General features: G+C 41.4%; 2 protein-coding genes across 2 annotated transcripts; both read right to left on the minus strand.

Moving 5' to 3' along the window:
* Positions 1-1,279: 1,279 nt before the first annotated feature.
* On the minus strand, positions 1,280-5,573 carry LOC102705120 (stearoyl-[acyl-carrier-protein] 9-desaturase 2, chloroplastic). Its single transcript, XM_006645176.3, has 3 exons — positions 5,328-5,573; positions 2,520-3,018; positions 1,280-2,181 (listed from the first exon to the last, which is right to left on the minus strand). Exons 1-3 carry the CDS (start codon positions 5,462-5,464, stop codon positions 1,621-1,623), a joined length of 1,197 nt encoding a protein of 398 aa, XP_006645239.1. The 5' UTR covers positions 5,465-5,573; the 3' UTR covers positions 1,280-1,620.
* A 2,521-nt stretch (positions 5,574-8,094) lies between these two features.
* LOC102709898 (CBS domain-containing protein CBSX6) lies at positions 8,095-12,190 on the minus strand. Its single transcript, XM_006646553.3, has 2 exons — positions 11,559-12,190; positions 8,095-9,281 (listed from the first exon to the last, which is right to left on the minus strand). Exons 1-2 carry the CDS (start codon positions 11,879-11,881, stop codon positions 8,390-8,392), a joined length of 1,215 nt encoding a protein of 404 aa, XP_006646616.2. The 5' UTR covers positions 11,882-12,190; the 3' UTR covers positions 8,095-8,389.
* Positions 12,191-19,224: the final 7,034 nt, after the last annotated feature.

Raw genomic sequence — 19,224 nt, forward strand, 5'->3', positions numbered from 1 at the left:
ATAATTAGTAAAGCAAAGAGCGATGTCCACTTATTCCCACTCACCTTATCTTCAGAGAGGATCAGGGAATTAATCCCCGCATAGTACACATACATGCATGACCATGATCCATCTATTTGCTCGTAGAACCAATTTGCTGACGCACAGAAAGCCATTGCTATGTAACTTGCAACATCTGAGCTTGCATGCCTTGTTCCTGTCAGTCCACTAAGATGAAAAGAAATGTTCCAAATCCATCTCAATGTCTAATCAGTTCTTTGTTCCATGGAGAGCTCAATTTACTCTGATCAATCTGCCTCCACTGAATAATGAAGCAGCAGAATTGCAATGCAGTTGCATTACTCCCTGCAACTTGGCGTTATGCTTTACTGCCTTTCAGGTGGCAAATGGAATTTTTTTTTTGTCAATTAGGAGCTTGAAGTGAAGCAAGCATATTTCTTGCGTGCTGTGTGTCAGCATTCGTCCTGAACAGTAGTAGCACACTAGCACACTCTCACTCAGCTTTAGTGGCAATGGAATTGCTCCTTTCTGGCATATATCTGACAGGTGGGGCCAGGAACAACTGCCTCGTAGGCCCATTTGTCAGACGCAGTTGCTAAAGAAGTTATCTAAGAACTAGTCAGATTCTCATACGACAAGATAATGGAATACAAAATCAGGCTGCTCGCAGAAGTTTGGTGATGAAATCTTGACATATCACCATTTTCAGATATTTCCATTTATTCAGAGAAATTTTCTCAGCCATTTGCTTGGAACAAAATCAGGCAATTCTTGATCTAAGAACAGAAAGTAAATGAGTGGCAAGCAATGAAAGTAAGTTCAATTCAAATGCTGAGTTGTAAATGGAAGATTGGATGGTCAGAAGCAATTTCATGTACTCCCAAGTTGAACAGTACATATGGTTGCTATAAGAAGAGAGGAATCTCAACAGGCGAGCATATATATCTTTTCATTTCCTGAGCATATATCTTGGTAGAGAATTTCGTATATTAACCATCTGTACAGGAACATAAGTGACATAATTCGCATGCACAAATTTAATGGGATATTCTCTTCTCCACGGCCCTGTCGACCTGTGAAATGCACTAACAATGGCATGCGTTGAGCCACATCTCGATTCACAGAATGACAGCAACAGCTGATTCTTGCAGATAACAAAATATCACCAAGTTAATTGATCTCTGAATCGTATGCTACTTATTGCAGGAGAGATAGTTGCATTAAACAGTTGAAGATTATCAGTTGTACGATGTCATTCACTGCAGACGAACAGCTACACTACAGTTGAAAACTAAGTTATTTCTGACATGACAAATTTCACAAAATTTTCAGACCTGAACAACAGCAGTTTAGACACAGCAGATTGACACGGCCAACGACAGACTTCACGTTCAGTACATGTCCAATCCACACGGCCAGAAGTTGTACATGAAAAAAACAGAAAAGAAAAGCTAAAACACAGGTGCACATCCCCCTATCACTCACTCTAGGCAAAGATACCGACGAACCCTGAAGAACTATGCAGCGAGCCAACTGATCTTGTTCTCAAGATGTGTCTGGACAAGCATGGCAGACAGTAGCAACACTGGAGCTTGCAGCAGTGGCAATGGCGCCTGATGCTCAGAGTTGAACTTCCCTACCATATACCCAGCTGAAAGGCATTGTTCCAGCTTTCTTGGCCCTCCCTTGTGCCCTCTCATCCAGCCTTCTGATCCTAGCAGCAAGGGTGCAAAGGTAGTCTTGCGCCTTATTTCCCTCGCTCGAGAGGCCAGTCAGGTCAGATATCTTCCACCTGCCAACGAGGAACTCAAGGATATCGGCGTAGTCCTTGGCAGTGTAAACACCAAGCCTCTGTGCTACCATGGAGAAGTGCTCAAAGAGCTTATCGTCCTCCCCATCGAACATCAGGTGGGCAGGCATTGAGATCTTCTTCTTCATCATGTCAGCAAAAGCAAGCACGGTGCCATCGGGATCAATCTCGAACAGCTTCTCAACAATCTTGGTGTACGCAGTCTCATGCCGCTTCTCGTCTGAGGCAATGATACCGCAGATCTGTGCAAGTTTTAGGTCACCGTAGTCCTTGGCATGGCGAGCAGTGTTCCCATGCGAGATGAAGGTTGCACGCTCTTGGAAGGAGGTGTAGATGAATCCAAGATAAGGATTATTCTCTGTCCTAGGGTCCTGGAAACAATGCAGCAAAAGAGGCATGTTTAGTGCTAAATCTCAGCTCAATTGCCGCTTAAACAATCCAATGTGAACAGAAGAGAGGAAAACAACTAACAACATGAGACAAAAAATAGCAAGTTGAAAATGCCTCAGGTAGAATTGCTCATAAAGTCCGTAGTTGGTGTGAGCTATTAGTATCCTCAGAATTAAAACAAAAGATTTTTTTCAAAAATATCATGTTAACAAACATTAACAGGTCAGAAATACAATTTCTTGAGGTAAAAACTCATGATTGACAATTTCAAAATGACCAGTGAAATATTGCTAGCAAAGAAATTGAAGAAAACTGTTACCATTCCAGAGCCAATAAGATACTGAATTGTCTTCTCAATTTGTCTCATGTCAACCCTACCAGTGAGGTAGAGATATTTGTTCAGGAGGTCACCATGCCTGTTCTCCTCAGCAGTCCATGCCCTTGTCCAAACAGCCCAAGCGGTGGGGCTTGCACCTGTTTCATCTCGGACACCGTCAAGTGTGTTAAGCATAGTCTGGTATGTAGGAAGAGCTTCCTCTGTAATCATGTCTCCAACCAAACAAACAAAATAATCATCAGGAATTTCCTTGGCACGTTCTCTAAGTTCTTTCACTTCATCATGAAACCCTTCTGAGGCTGGATCAGGAAGAAAATCCTGTGGCTGCCAACATTTCTCAACCGGCTTAAGGTGGGACAAAAGATTATCTCTAGCCCAATCATCAAGAGACTTGAATATTTCAATCTTCTGGGGTGGCATGGAATGTGTAACCTGGACGTGCACCTCTCGTGGAGGAGCAAATGGCTTCTTACTCTCAACCCTGGTAGAAAAATTAAACAAACTTTCAGCAATTCCCAGACACATGATGATATACCACTAGCTTTAGGCATCTAATGCAACACATTACACTATTATAGAATATACTGGTATGCTTAGAATGGTGACTGGTCGTACTAGCTTTCCATTCAATTTTGTTAAAAGATAAAAGAAGACTTGTCGTACTAGTTTGATGGTCATTCTAATGAGTTTCCCATTGAGGTTAAAATTAAATCAGTTATGGTTGAACTTCTCTTTTGACAAGAGAAGTACTTCCTCCGTCCCAAATTGTGCACAACAACTGAAGTGAAGTGTACCATAAGCTTTAACTTGTAGGCCTCTCTTGAGTTCATCAGGTAGACAAGCATAAATGCAATTAGGTTAGTACTACTAGCTAATATTCCGTATGATTGACCTTGTCCACACTACAGTCACATGCCATGTTGTATAAATTATGATGCGAGGATCTCCCCATACTGATCGTATTAATGTACTGGGCTAAAGAAATCCTGATGTTCAGCAAGGACGTCCTCTCCTGAATGTTTTAGTCTGGAAGTTCTGCAAACCACTGTAGCTGAGCATGGGCGGCATGTTTAGTGGGCAACACTATTTTGCTGCATGTGTGCATAAATAGAAATACGAGGTGCAGTCAAATCTGCCACCTAGCATTCATACCAGTCTAACTAAGTAAAAACTGGAGGCCCCATTTTTGTTTATGCTTATACTTATAAACTAAAATTTAAATTTTAAAACGTAAATTTGAAGTTGATTTTGTGATCTTATCGTAGTTTATATTCTAGTCTTTGCTTTTAGATCGCAAAGAACATGTATATAAAAACTATTTACCAACAAATTATTTTTTAATTGCTAATAAATTATTTCACTCATGCTTCTAAACAGCCAAAAGACGAGGCAGGAAGTAACTAGAAAAATGTAACTTCCGTAAGGTTTAAGCAGTAACTGTGATATCGACATTCTCTGAAAATAATCTGATTTCCCAACTCCCAAGTATCAGGTTGTAAATATACTGTATCAAAGAATGGAAGGCATACTTAAGAATCAAGAATTCCAGGCCAGCATGGACACATGGATGTGTTGCCATGATTCCATTTCAGGGTCTATTAGGTTTGGAGGAAAAACAATTGATTGGATTCCTATAGAAGCCATCGGTTTGTAGAAATAAAATATAGGAAAGTCAAAGTAAAATATGAAAACGTAGGAAAAGTTTCATTCACTTAAACCTCTCGGAAAAAAACATATATATTGACGTAGACATGCATTACTACTCCTCGAATTTTTCTTATTACTATAAATTGAAATTTCTCCAAACCGAATAGGCCCTCAATGCCGCTCCAAGGAAACAACACAACCAACCTCCTTCCAATGCCATATTGTATTTAATGACTCTGTCAACCCGTCAACTAAACAGGTCAGCAACATTCGGCCAGCTGCAAGCCTGCAATAAAGCATCTACCTAGGAGTCCAACTCCAATGTCACAAGCGAAGAACAAACTGAAATTTAATTCCATGGCACTGTGAACATCACCATGATGGGGACCACCGGCCAAACCAAATCGGGCTGACAACGAAAGGAACACCCTTCTTGTTGGACACCCCAGCGAAGGCCCCTCCAACTCCCCAAGATTACATGTTCTTGAAATCGATACTGTGTACCACCGATTTTCCTTGTGCAGTACAGTTCTACATTAAAGGCGGGTATGGCTCCGTTCCAGAGTGCAAGCTCGAAGGTCCCAGCGAATTTAGTGCCGATGAAATACGGCGTCAAAATGAATGGGAAACCTCGCTTGCAATGGAATGCAACGGAGGAGCCGTGGAGCAGGCCACACTCTATACAGTGAAACCGACCTGTGGAAGGAGGATTGAACAGCAAAGCTGCAATCTTTGCGCCTGATCTGAGGCGGCGGCGAGATGCGCCGGCCATGCGCCGCCTCAACGGAGAGAGCGACACAGGAAAGGATGAATCTGACGATCCTGACACCATTGCGGAAGCCGGCGAGGCGGAACGGGGAGAAGGCGAAGAGGATGAGACGGAAAGACCGAATCCTGATCGAACATTTCGAGCGTGGAGGGGGGAGAGCAGCAGCAAGGCGCACGCATGCATGCTGCAACGCCCCAATCCGGGGACAGGCGCACCGGCATCCCGACGACACGGCGGCGAGGCGGCGCGCAGAGCAACCGACGCATCGAACCCAACCCAACCCACCGAAACCAATCCTAAACATGGCGACGAGCTCCACAACGAGGAGAGAAAGAGAGAGAGAGAGAGAGAGAGAGTGTGTGTGTGTGGCTTACTTGGTGGAGACGGTCCCGGAGGCGACGGCGTAGACCCTGACCCCGGCGGCGGCGCGTCGCTGGCGGCGCCTGGCGGCGAGGGGAGGGGACAGGCAGAGGGTGACGTCGTGCGGGCGGAGCGCCATCCTGGACGCCATCGATGAGGCCGCCGTCTGCCGCTGCCGCCTCCAACACCAACACCGCCAAGCTGGAGATGGAGATGCGGGTGGTGGCGAGGCGAGAGGGTGGGGTGGGGGGTTGGGTCGCGCGATCTCAGCCTCAGGTTGGCGGCGAGGCGAGAGGAGGGAGGAATCGCCACAGCCACCAGTGTGCTGCGCAACTCACTGCTGGATGCCACTCGGCTCGCTGCGTTGGCCCCAGATTTATGAGGCGATGGTTTTCATCCCTCGGGACCCTCGCTTATTTCTTACTATACTTTTAAGCACATGTCACCTAACAAAATATTTTGAAAAAAATGATAATAAGGACTAACATTTTATAAACATGTAGGCTCATTTGACTGCAATAAATTATAATTAAAATATAAATTAAAATGGAATACACACCTTTACGCTTAAATTTGTTGTTTTTATAACATGCAAAATCAAATACATTTACGGAGCGAGGGCGTGTTTTATGAAAAAAAAAAGTCAAATGATATATTTATAAATAAAAAATAATTTATGAATAAGCTTTTATATATGCATTATTAGATATTAAAAAGTTAAGACTGAAAAATAAACTTACGATAAAAAAACTCAAAATCAATTTAAAGTTATGGTTGAAAATTTAAATTTTGGTTTATAAGTGTAAATATAAGCCAAAAAATAAAGTCATATATCTTATGTTAGTCTATGTTACTAAATATTTTAATTTTTTAATAAATACGTAAGAAAATGGATATCCAATCACCGATGTAAACACTCTCCCGCTTTATTACGTCGCCATCTCTCTCTTTTGCACGAGTAGTCGATGTTTCTCCTCCCGTTTTCTCGACGGCTCGGGAGTGTTCTTTGCTTACAGAGTGAGGGAGCGTTGAACTCCTGATCACCTTTTTCCTTTTGGGCGGAGTAAAAACAAAACAAAGCTGGATCCCATTTTCATCGCGCAAAAGCGTTGGGCAAATGGCCGGCCAGGTCCTTCCCGAGTCTGCCACGCCGCCCCCTAGCGCGCCGCGTACGTGCCATAGCCCGCTCTCCCACGCGGCCAGCCCGGCTCTCTCTCTCTCTCTCTGACGCACCGCGACACCCGCTACGCTGTTCGGCCACTTCGGCGCAGCGCGCCACGCCAAGATTGCGTACGTTTCTCTCGGGCTCGCGACGAGCGGCACGGCGGCGGCAGCAGCTATCACGCACGCACGCACGTACGCGACGACGGACGGGACGCGAGCGCGAGGCGACAAGCGCGCGGGTCGCGGTCGCGGTGCCGTCCCCGCTCCCCTTCCGCCGCGGAGCATATGTGCATTATATGCTTCGAGCGATGCGAGGCAAAAGAGACACGCACGCACGGACGGACGCAGGGTGGCAAGGGGCGCGGGCGTGGCTGTCGAACGGCTCGGTCGGTTGGTTCGATGATACCGAGGCCGGCTGCAGCGGAGATACTCCTGGACGGACGGAAGCAAGCGAACGGTCAAGTGGTAGTACTAGTAAAAAAACGAGGGAAAAAAAAAAGGAGACATGGCTGGCACAAGTGACCATATGGTCCATGCTGCGATTCCGCGAGAATGATTCGGTTCCTGCCACTGCTGCCAGGCCGGTTGGCGTCAGCAGCAGCCAGCAGCCCATTCAGGCGCAGGCGCAGTGCATGTACGACACGCTGCTCCGGCAGCCAAGTGTAGTACGTACTACTAATACGTCAATGCGCGGGATGGCGTGCCAGCGCAGTGCAGTGCCTCCTCCGCCACCGCTCTCCCGGTCCCGGAGCGCGGGCTCGAAAAAGAAAATCCAGAGTTTCAGACGGCTGGACGCAAATGGCCCGTTTGGCCATATCTGCAGCATGGGACGGCCCAGTGTTTATGGACCCAGAAAGGCCGCCCATGCTCAAACACGGGAGGGCAGAGGATGGCAGCAACTAAGGGTCCGTCTGATAGAGTCTGAACTCCAGATCCTTGCTTCAAACTCTAACTCCAGTGAGAGTTGTTTTTGTGAGAGCTGGAAATCAGATCAAAACTATTTGGCTAGCTTGGTCTGCTCCAGAACTCATAAAACGGAGTATATTGACAATAATACCCTTGTGGATCAATACCCTTGTGGATCATATGGAGTCATGATTAAGCCATAATTTAATTATTTTTTTATATAATTAAATATCGATTATTTTTTTAATTTAAATAACACAACTATATGGTTATAAAATCATATATGACAATTAACATATAATATAAATGTTTAGTAATAATATATACTTATATATGAGTGGCAAATTCAAGTAATTATAATAAAATAACAAATGGTATTGGGTCTTTTAGCGTGGAGTGGAGCTGTGGAGCAGCAAAAACCCAGCTCTATCCCCTGTAGTTTATTTTTTAAGAGCAGTTCTGCCAGCTCCGCTTTAAAAAAAATAGAATATATACCGTTTGGTATAACTCCGACTCCAAATAAGTTGAAGTTAGGTGCTAAAGTTGTGCCAAACGGGCCCTAAGCAACCTCGGTAGAAGGGGATAGAGTGATAGACCCCAATCACACGAGGTAGAAGGGGATAGAGTGATAGACCCCAATCACACGAACAAGATGACAAAAGATGTCAGTTGCTGAGATACCCATCTCCAATCCCATCCAAGGGAAACACATGAACAGAAACCACGATAAGATCATAAGAACAAAGGGAGCACAGAGAGACGATACATTATGCCATATACGATAGGTAGACTACCATTCCACCAAGCACAAGCCCCAGTCTGCCACAGTAGCACCAATCCACAAGGAATTCACAACATACCATCCAGTTTCAGTCCCATGGAGGCAAAAAAGAATCTCCCCAACTCTCAAAAGACAAACCCAACCAGGTGCAGTGTAATGTAATAACAGTACACGGCAAACGCTGGGGCCAATCACCAACGGAGCATACGGTAAGCATCAAGAGATTCAAGATGTTGCCGGAGAAGCGCTCCTGGTGACGGCGTTGAAGATGTCGGTGTAGCCCACGACGCCGACGAGCACGCCGTCCTCCTCTGACTCCGCGTCTGTCACCCACACGTGCGTGGCACGGTGGGACAGCATCTGCGCCATGACCGCTGCGAGTGTGCTTGTGCTTTTGCACATCAGTGGTGCGCTCCTCCCACGGTACGTGCTCCTCATTCGCCCAAACGCCATCTGGTGCGCCTGGCTGTTCAGGAACCCGATGCTCCTGCTGCTGAACTTCTTCGCCCTGGGTGAGCGCCCAGGTCCAATCTCTTCCACCGCTGATGAGCTGATGGGAGCTTCTGGGATGGCTGAGATTGGTGTCGACTCGTTATCGTCCGCGCCAATGACAAATTGCCCCGCTGATAGGTTTGCCAATGCCCATGCAGCTGCAACATAGTCACATTTCCACAGCTTGTAGGCAGAGATGTCTCCAATTATCTTGCGAGTTCCATCTGGTGTAATCTCAACCACAGCGACGGCACTTGGGTCTGAAGGGACCTTCTGAATTGCTTTCATGGCTGGGACAGATGCCTCAACATAACAGTAGTGTGGATTGATGGCTCCAAGTGAAGAGATTGGAGATAGTGGAATGGGCGCAAGGGCACCGAGGCATCCAATAAGGAACCGAAGAATGTCTTCCCTTGAGAGGCAGCAAAACTTGTACGTGGAACTGGTAGGGGAGGACAGCTGTGTACTGCTACTAGCTGAGGTTGGAGATGTCGCTTCCATATTTTTCAGCCATTTCCCATTGTAAAGCACTGAAAACCGCTTGGAGAGGCCTCTCCAGGTGCCATTCTTTCGAACAAGGAAGCGCTTCACTCCTTGCTTCATCAAATCCAGTGCATCGATCAACCTTGAATAGAATAAAAATAACACTTGTTTAGTAAGGGTTTAGAGACCAAGCAATGCATTTGGAAAAGATGAAGTTACAAAGGCAATAATAGTCCAAAGATGCTGTTACAATCAGGCATTATTTTTTTTCCAAAGCAGATAAAACAATAGCACAAATGCAGATCAAATTGGTATGCAATTATTTTCTATTTAATCATTTTATTAAATCTGCAAATGTAACCATGGACAACTAGTTAGTCTTTCCATGCATATTAAGCCATGATTGGACTGCCCTGCATGTGTTTGTGTGGGCTCATGTAAATTATTGTCTTCAAACATGATCCATTAACAGCATGGCGTACAGTTTCAACATAGATTTTCACCTTCCTGATTACAATATTATATTCACAGAATAGAACCTTGTCCCCACTTTGTTCCCATATCATAACATGGCCAGAAGGGCAAATTCTGCGCCACATGGAATCTGATAGCTTGTTTCAGACTGAGTTATCATCATTTTACAACATGGTACTAAAGGAAGAAGAGTGGCTCAACTCAACACCAATGCATCAGGAAACCAACATCCCCAACTAATATGCTCTCGAGGTGTTGCTACTGAAACATATTTACTTATACTCTTTACACATTTTTGCTGGTGGAATGCATCTTTGGAGTTCAATTTTCCTAACAATATTACTTAATGTGAGTGCAAAGAGGAGGATGCTATCAAGAAAACAGATCCAAAGAATTTTTGTTTTCAGTTATAACTGAGCAATTCAACATCAGCAGACAAATGGTGGAGGCCAGCTATCTATATTCTTACACAAACATATGAAGGGGGAAAGACTAACGATGGTATGAACAACAGAACATAACAAACCAGAGTTTTGAGCGCAGCAGTGCAGAAGTCATAAAAGTCCAGCGTATGCGATGTTAACCAAAGAAAGAAGTAGGACATGTGTAAAAGAAATATCTACAGATATTTTACATGGAAGCTATTTAAGACATTGATCTCCCAGATCTGCAAAGTCCAACAAAAGATTCTTCAAGACATGGAGTGCAAATGAGAGCCCCTTAACCAAAAAAAGGAAAAAAAAAAGAGGGGTCACAGTTGTTGTCCCTTCTTTCACATTTTCTCCGGCTATACTCCTGGAGAGGCTTGAGAGAAACCATGAAGAAACATAAATGACAATAACCTAACACATCTGTACTATTGATAGTGACAATTACCTACAAAAGTTACAGTAAATAGGGTAAGTAAGATGCTAGCTCTCCCTATACTCGTGAATTATTAATACGTCTACAGACAATGTAAACAAACCAAAGTCCATTTAGCTATATTATTCTATAGGAAGCATCATCTAGATATTAAAATATAAATCGCATGCCTGTCGTTTTCTAGCATCCTATTGTTTTATACTTTTTTGTAACTGAACTGATTCTACAGCACCGTCGAATTACAAACCAAACAAAGTTGAGAAAAAAACAGCTCTATGTGTTTTTTTCTCTCGAATGCGCAGGAGAGCCCTATGCATTTCTTTAAACGTGTATTTTAATCCTTAGTGCACAAAAGCCGAATAAAAGGCATATTTCGGTATCCATTTTAACTTTAATAAAAACTTGATCAACTATTAAATTCTGTCCAGAAATCAATCAGAAAATTATGTATTGTGCCTAGCATGATAAGATGCAAATGAGTACATGGCATTCATTGTGCTTCCATCTGAAAGATATTGGGTGTTAATCAATGAATAGCTGTCTTAATACATTAACCCCTTTTTTTTCAAACAAGGAATCATGCAGTTTTGCAAACAACAAAAGCATCACATCCAAGAGTGATTAAATAACAAATACATGTGATCAATTAAAAATTCTAGTGGACCTAGAAAGCTTTCGACCAGCATCTCCCTTCAAAGGTCACACTACAAACACGTAGAGACAAAATCACCAAGATCACATTAAAAAAAATGCTGATGTAGCATCTGTGTAAAAATAGTTACCCATCCTAACAAACACGAGCACCAGTTTCCCGCTGCCTACGACATTTAATCACTTACACGGTTCAAGAGATGCGTAGAAAGAGCATCAAAAGTACATGCTGGATAGGATTTGGCCAATACGCGGAAAGGCTTCGTTTCGTTCATAAAACAATTAAAACAAACGTGATCTCTACCTATTGACCAATCCAAAACTGGCGCAACACGATTGAATATAATTATGATGTAGGAATCCCAACTTTGGTGGCAGATCAATCGAAATTAAGTACTGAAAGCCAAGAAACTAAGGGCGGAGACCTCACCTCGTGCCGGGATCGACCTCCCGGAGCAGCCCAGGATTGGGCTGCACGACCTCCCCGACGAGGGAGGCCATGGCCCGGTCGCCGACGCCGGCGGCGGCGACGAACGCGGCGATGTCGAGCGCGGAGATCATCCCCAGGAACCTCGCCCCCGACGGCGGCTCGTCGGGGGAGGCCCTCGGGCGCCACACGGGCACGGCCCCCTCGGGGCTGGCCGCGATGGCCCTGGCGGCGGCGTCGAGCGTGTCGGTGTCCCGCAGCTCCGCGACCTCGGGCTTCCCGACGGTGAGGTCGCCGACGACGTGGTGGAAGAACACGGCGGCCATCGAATAAAATGCCCCGCCGGGGCTATAAGAGCGAGTGGAGGAGGAGGAGGTGCAGGAGGAGGCTGGACGGGCCGAGGCCGAGGCAACCCCCAAGCGCGGCCGCGGCGGCGGCGGAGCAGCAGGGGGAGGAGGGGTCACCGGCGGCGGGGCGGGTGAGGGGATCGGCGGCCATGTCGGTGGGAGGGAAAGCCCATTAAAGGAGGGGAGCAGATGGGCGTCGCCTGAGCTGAGCTGGTGAAGACGATTTTAGCAGGGAGATGCGATGCGAGCGCGAGGTTGGCGACGACGATGTGGACGGAGGCGACGAGCCGGAAGAGAGAGAGGAGGGGGAAGAGGAGAAATAGGAAAAGGCTAGTGGGGCTCTGCTTTGCGATTCGGGCAAGCTGGTGACTTAGAGGGATGTGATTTGAGGTGACGTGGCCCCTTCTTTTATTCATAGGGACTCTTCCGATCACAGAAATTTTATAGAATTTTTAAATAAAAGAGATCAATTTTTTTAGTTTTTTATAAAAATCATCTAAACCAAATAGGCCCTTAATTTAGGACCCCTCCGTTCAAAAAATGTAAGATAAGTATTTTTACTATTTTAATATATTGTATTAAAATGTAAGAATTTTTGACATTATTCACTTCCATCATTTTATCTCACATATGTTTCCACCCATATCTATTTCTTGTTTATGAGGTGGCATCATAGTTTTTTTCTTATCTCTGCTAAACTATGTACAAATGCCTATATATGTAATGGAGTTTGTATACTTATTTATATCAGAAAAGAAAACTCTTGTATATGTGTGTACTATTGTGAACATTTTCGAGATATTAAGCCAACATGTAATGACATTGACGATGGCCTCGTATGATAAGTATACCTATCACTAAAATAATAATTATGTTAATTCTTGTATATAAGAGGGAACATATCCTGTGCTGTGCACACCAACACACAAGGGATTAACCAAGCAAACATATTTGATTTTCATGGAATATTGACTGAGCTCACATTTTTCAGTCCTTGTAAATAAACAATTGGACAATCTTTATTGAGTTATTATTGAAGTAGTATAAGGGATTGCTCTCGTCAACTTATTAACATGATTAATAAAACATGATGTGTGTCTACGCTTTAAAAATATGCCCCCCCCCCCACAAAAAATTCCATATATATATTAGATTTCTTGTACCAATTGTCTTAAGTTATTTGGTGAGTTTACTTTTTAAAATATTTAATTTATCCTATAATTAAATTAATAATTCATAGTAATAGTCCACTCAATAATTTAAATAAACTGTGTCTAAACAAAAGAGTCTATTGCATGACGGAAAACCGATATATTTTTAGAGAAAATAAGTTTGGTGCTCTCTTAATTTGAAACACTGTAGCATGATTGTTCTCTCCTGTATCCAGACCACTCAGGGATGTTTGATGTGCTGGTTTATCTTAAATGAAGGAGCCTGCCGATAGTAATAGTTACTATAAACAGAAAGTATTTAAAAATCTTTTTTCCCCAGTATATTGCATTACAGGTATTAAAAAAGTTTTTTTAAAAAAACTATTGCGGTGCCAAAGCCGGAGTGCCAAAACTAAGCCTTAATGACTCCGTTTCTTTGGCCCACAAATCTCTAGTTAGCTCAATTTTTAATGACTCCGTGTCTCTCATCCACAAATCTATAGTAGTTAGCTCGATTGACCGATGATTTAGCACAAAATTCCAGAAGTTTCATGCTTCTCTGCTTGACTGCTTCAATGGCATCAATCATTGTACAGCCTTTCTCTTTCTTCCTTCCCTATCGATTAGAGCATCCATCCATCCATGATCCATACATATCTCTTCTGCTTTCGTCGTGTAGCTATTTGGTTTTTACTATCGATTGGCAATTGGCATCGCCTTCTTCTTCCGTATAATTTCTTTTTTACTATTTGAGTTCACAACGCTGCAACTGTTGCACTGTGCTATTTGTTCGTGTGCATATTGATACGTATCGGTTAAGGCCCTATTTCTTTCAGTTTAGAATTATTATAATTTAAATTATTGTAAGTAAGTTGAAAGAAACAGATAATTTATTGAAGTAGCTTATTATAATCTGGAGCTCAACTTATTATAATCTGATAAACTCATTTAGGTAAGCTTTTTCTAGCTTATTAGGTAAAAAATTACCCACCATGCCACCCCACTCTCTCTTTAGACTTACAGACCCAATAATCTAGGCTTTAATAATTTAGGAAAGAAACAACTCACAGCTTATTCTATTACAGATTATAACAATCTAGCTTATAATAATCTGACTTAATAATCTAAATTATAATAATCTTAAGCTAAAAAAGACATGGGCTAACTAAATTATATAGAAGCACCTCATGATTCTATCCATCAAAACATCGTTTGTAGGCCCCTGCCAAAATCTGAACTTTAAAACTTGTTTCTTTGAGTTGAAGCTGAGGTTAGCTTCCCAACGTTTTGCCTTCACAATTGCTTAAAAGTTAGAATTTTAATTTTAAAGTTGATCTTGTGATTGCTTGTCACGGTTTATACAATATGTGTTTATGAATTGTTATTGATATATATATATATATATATAAAGTTTAATATGACTTATTTTTCGTTTAAAAAAAGTCGTTTCATCCAAAAGTCAAAAAGATGGGAGTTGTATCCTTTTTCAGCATTGTTTTAAAATTGTTAAAGATAAATGAATAAAACGTTCATTCATAAATTGTTTTTTTTACTAATAAGCATTGCATCTTGTAATTTAGCCGAAACCACAGACAATATATATACTAGATACCGAGTGATTAGATTGTCAAAGTGCATTTGATGATATTGCTACAGCCCCAAGCAAAACGAAACGGGTTATTAATTATTAAAAATTTTATACGTGTCAGCGGTTAATGAAATGTTTGACATGTCAAATCATTATCGTTATCTTTACATGATCAACCCTAATCATGTTTATGGCTAATCTCCATCTGCTAATCAGTTGAGGCCCCTTTCATTGCTATAGGAAATTTTCCAACGATGTTCTTTCAATTGAATGAATGAACCATATGATATCCTAAGAAATACATCTTCCTATACAAGTTTTAGAGAAAATTTAGCAAGAGGTAAAACCTCATGGAAAAAATCCTTTGAGTCTTTATCTCTCCTTAAATTCCTGTGTTTTTCACCTGGTCCAATCAAACGGTCATTCCTGCGTTTTTCCTGTGTTTTACAATCATTTATTTTACATTTAAATTAATGTCAGAATCCTATGTTTTTTATATTCTTTCATTTTTTTTATTCCTATGCGATCAAAAAGACCCTGAAGCTCTGACCCCATCATTTGCTACCTAACCCCAGAGTACAGGAACAACGGCGATGCCTTGTTGCGATGCAAAAAAAGACGGTGACTCATGGAGCTCTGAAACGGCGCTTTCTTACGGATGCGGAGTTAAAGATCGTATTTGTGTCTCCATGGACCAGTAGTCCACTAGTCGTCTTCGGGCACCATGGATCATGCCATCTTCTCCGATCTGGAGATACAATCAGCTTTCGCATAAGAGACAGTTCTAATACACGGTGGCGACAGGTCGACTCAATTGACTAGATTAATATTGAAAATAAAATTTATTTATTTAACTAAATTAGAACTATCTACAAATTACATGTATGTCGACAGTTTCCATCCCTATAGAAGCACGAGCGAGAGGACAGTGCTCTCAGGGTGATTGCTTATTTATCTGAAGAAAAAGTCAAACAACATATTTACAAATAAAATATAATTTATAATTAAAATATTTACATACATATTTTTAATGATCTACAAGCCAAGGTTGAAAAATAAATTATAATAAAAAACATTTAAATCAACATCAAAATAAAGTTGAAAATTCAAATCTTTGACTTATAAGTTGAAGCGAAAAGGTAATTGTGCTCTTATCTATATCCTGTATGTACTAGGGCTACGTTCGGCAGCCCTCAGTCAGTTAACTTATCTCTCTCGTTTTCCGCGTGCATACTTTCCGAACTGCTAAACGATGTATTTTTTTTAAAAAATTTTATAGAAAAGTTGTTTTAGAAAATCATATTAATATATTTTGTATTTTTTAATAATTAATTAATTATGTACTATGATTTCCGTGCCAGGCCATAAGTTAACTTATACACAGAACGAACGCGACCTAGGAAGTACTATTTGTTAACTAGACTGGTCGTGCATGATCTGAGCAGTAATCGTTCTCATTGAATTGTCAAATCACCACCGATCCAACAACCTTTTTTTCTCTCCGCCGACGACCAAGCTCTTCACACCGGAGAAAATGCGCCCGCCGAGCCGCTCGCCGCCGGCAACCTCCACCGGCGGCGGCCACGGCTCCTCGTAGCGGCCGGCCAACCCAAACCTGGGCTTTAAACGGGCCGTCGTGTTAGTTGGGCCTCCAATCTCGGGGCAAAGGGCCGTCGGCGTACCTTCTGGGCTCCTTTCCGTTCGGCCCGGTTGCAGAAGTTCGGAGGCCCATGGGCCAAACGAAAGTAGCGGGCCGAAAGCCGAGACGGAGCTAAACGCTCATGAACCGTTTCAAAATCCAGATCGATGCATTCTGACAGAAAAGGGAAAGCAGACCACAAGCAGACAATCTTAAAAATTTGAGCAATTTTACAGTACTTACCTCTAAATTTGACACTAAAATTTTAATACCTCTCGGTACATACTCAAGAATTATAAAATTGCTGTAAAAATTTAGTTAATTTTACTGTTTTAATCTTTACTTTTAGATTGCTAAACACACACACACACACATATATATATATATATATATATATATATATATATATGCAAATATGTGGTTTCGTTTTTTTTTCTCGCCTCAGAAAGTGAAACAAGGTATATATACAGCCATTTTTTTTTGAGAAGGGTATTTTACCCGGCCTCTATATTCACTCGGATATATGCAACCATTTTTTTTATTTTAGAAACTCTGGGAACTTAGCCAAATTAGGGGATCTAGCCCCTCAAATACCTAATCTGAAATTCATGCTCCTATAAAGATTTGAACTCAAGATCTTGGGTGCTACGGGTGTTTCAGTTTGGCCATCAAAGGAATTGAACCATGCTGTTTGTAACTTGCAAGAAGCAGCAACTCTCCACAATTATTATTTTGACATATATACGAGGGTGATGAACTGATGATCCAGTGATCCACACCGTCCATTGGCACCCAAAATACAGCTGACCACAGCACAACTTGTACCAGTGGTACACTTGCAGAAAAGAGTTGCTCATGATCCGTGGCACGCAGGAAACGGCCGGCGATTTAAAGGCTGCATCATGCTTATTGCCGGCTCGGTAGTTAGTACTGATGGCCAATTTAAGACTTTCTCATTTTCAAAACTTCTTAAGGCTTTCAAATTTCCAGTTAAAACTTGCTTGCAACTTGCAAGTACTCGCAGTACACCAGTACGGTTAAACTATTTGGAGATTAGAATAATAATCACCTGTTCCAAAATATAAATATTTTTAAGATTTAAATCTCGTACAGCGTTGACTTTTGGTTTATGTTTAACTATTTATCTTATTCAAAATTTTATATAATTATTTATTAATAATTTAATTTATTAGTAAAGAAATTTTAAGAATGACTTATAATTTTACATATTTATATAAAATTATTGAATGAGACGAACAATCAAATATATATTGAAAAATAAAGGTGTCAAATAAAAAAATCAGAGTAAGTATGTGAATAGTGCTATAATTTTTTTAGTTTATCTCCATGCATCCTCCCACCATCATCTATTTTTTATTAAGCAAAGCCATAGTCTTTTTTTTTTCTTAATCTTGATCCACGTTTAACCGAGAAATGCTGCCGTTTTGCATATTTTGCAACGGAGTTATTACAAACCAAAGATCTGGGAGCTGAATTCAGCAACCGTTCAAGTGTTCAACTGCCAGAGCCGTCGTCTAGTCGTGTTGCATAGTCTGCAGGGTTTCCCGTGCCTTCCCTGACGTGCAGGACATGAATTCTCCATCCCAATTATCTCGCGTTCATGAGTCATACGTGAAGACCGGTTTACTAATAATAGTACTCCACTGTATTATTTTTTCGTTTTTATTACTATCAGTTGGCCGATTTAGTATTTTCTTCAGAATAGAAGTGGTCGTTTTCCATCGGCCTGACTGATCGTATCTGCCGCTCTGAATTTGGCCATGCAAGTGGCGTGCCAAGTATGGCACCGTTTCATCCCGCTCTGTACGCATGGGCGTCGTTCTAATCGTCTCATGTTTGGTTTATTGGGTCCAGCAAAAATTAAATTTTGAAGCTTTGTTTTACGTTCATTCTTAGGCTTTCGGTTGATTTTAAAATTTTTTATCGTAATTTATTTTTAGCGTTGCTTTTTACTCCATTTATTTTATATGTAAGATATATTTTTTTAATTCTATATAGATTTATGCATAGATTAATTAATGTTTCTTATATATGTGTCCAAATTCATTAGGATACATCTGAACTTAGAAACGGTCAGATAAGTCATGAATACGTATAAAAAAATTGTTCATATTTTTCTCTGCTTTATTCAATTTTTGTACGCTTATCAAGCATAAAGCAAACGATGAGAGAGTAATGTCAGTCAGTGTACTGTATTCTTTCTCTAAAATTGATAGAGTTCGATCTGTTGATGCTGCCAATCTGATTGATGGATCACGAGTCCGCGATCTTGTCGACGTGTCCTGCATATATATACATGTAACATACACTGTGCTTGCTACGCGTATTATTTCTGTCTACATCGAGAGAGCAGGATCAGCACTCGATAATTGTCCTTATGAAAACAACTTATCGGGGATTATATGTACTGTTGCATATTGATTATCCATCCAATTATTGATTTGTATATGGCGTTTCTCGTGCACAAAAATATGTAAGTATGTTATCTAGCTGCTTCGATTAGTTATTCTTACTCATCGAAATGGTATATAACAACCACGCGAATAAGGAATTAATCTGTATTCTGCTTTATGCTTTCTCCTGCTTTGATTAATTATTCTTAATCCATTAAAATGACATCCGACGTCCACGCATGAGTAAAGAACAAGCCATTATATAAAACAAAATAATAAAGAATAAGGATAGGTCATAGATGAATTTAAGATTATGAGAGGTATCCGATAAAAATCTATAAAAATCATATTCTCGTAATCAATGTTTAGATACGTTTCTGATACATAAGAAGTTGTATCTAGAACCCTCCCGAACAGGTTGTTGCTATTCTGTAATACACTCGTTATAAGATAGTACATATTTTAATAGGTGATACAATTGATTTTTTTATTACGTATGTGATCATTCATCTTATCAACATATTTGTGTA

Source organism: Oryza brachyantha, chromosome 1 (genome assembly GCF_000231095.2).
Source record: "Oryza brachyantha chromosome 1, ObraRS2, whole genome shotgun sequence".
Taxonomy (NCBI): Eukaryota; Viridiplantae; Streptophyta; class Magnoliopsida; order Poales; family Poaceae; genus Oryza; species Oryza brachyantha.

What these genes read in the sequence shown, in the direction of transcription:
- LOC102705120 (XM_006645176.3), bottom strand. Translation starts at nt 5,464, where the DNA reads ATGGCGTCCAGGATGGCGCTCCGCCCGCACGACGTCACCCTCTGCCTG. An exon ending in TCCGGGACCGTCTCCACCAA is followed by an intron (nt 3,019 to 5,327) that starts GTAAGCCACACA and finishes TTTTTCTACCAG; the next exon opens with GGTTGAGAGTAAGAAGCCAT. An exon ending in ATCTTATTGGCTCTGGAATG is followed by an intron (nt 2,182 to 2,519) that starts GTAACAGTTTTC and finishes CATTGTTTCCAG; the next exon opens with GACCCTAGGACAGAGAATAA.
- LOC102709898 (XM_006646553.3), bottom strand. Translation starts at nt 11,881, where the DNA reads ATGGCCGCCGTGTTCTTCCACCACGTCGTCGGCGACCTCACCGTCGGG. An exon ending in GAGGTCGATCCCGGCACGAG is followed by an intron (nt 9,282 to 11,558) that starts GTGAGGTCTCCG and finishes ATTCTATTCAAG; the next exon opens with GTTGATCGATGCACTGGATT.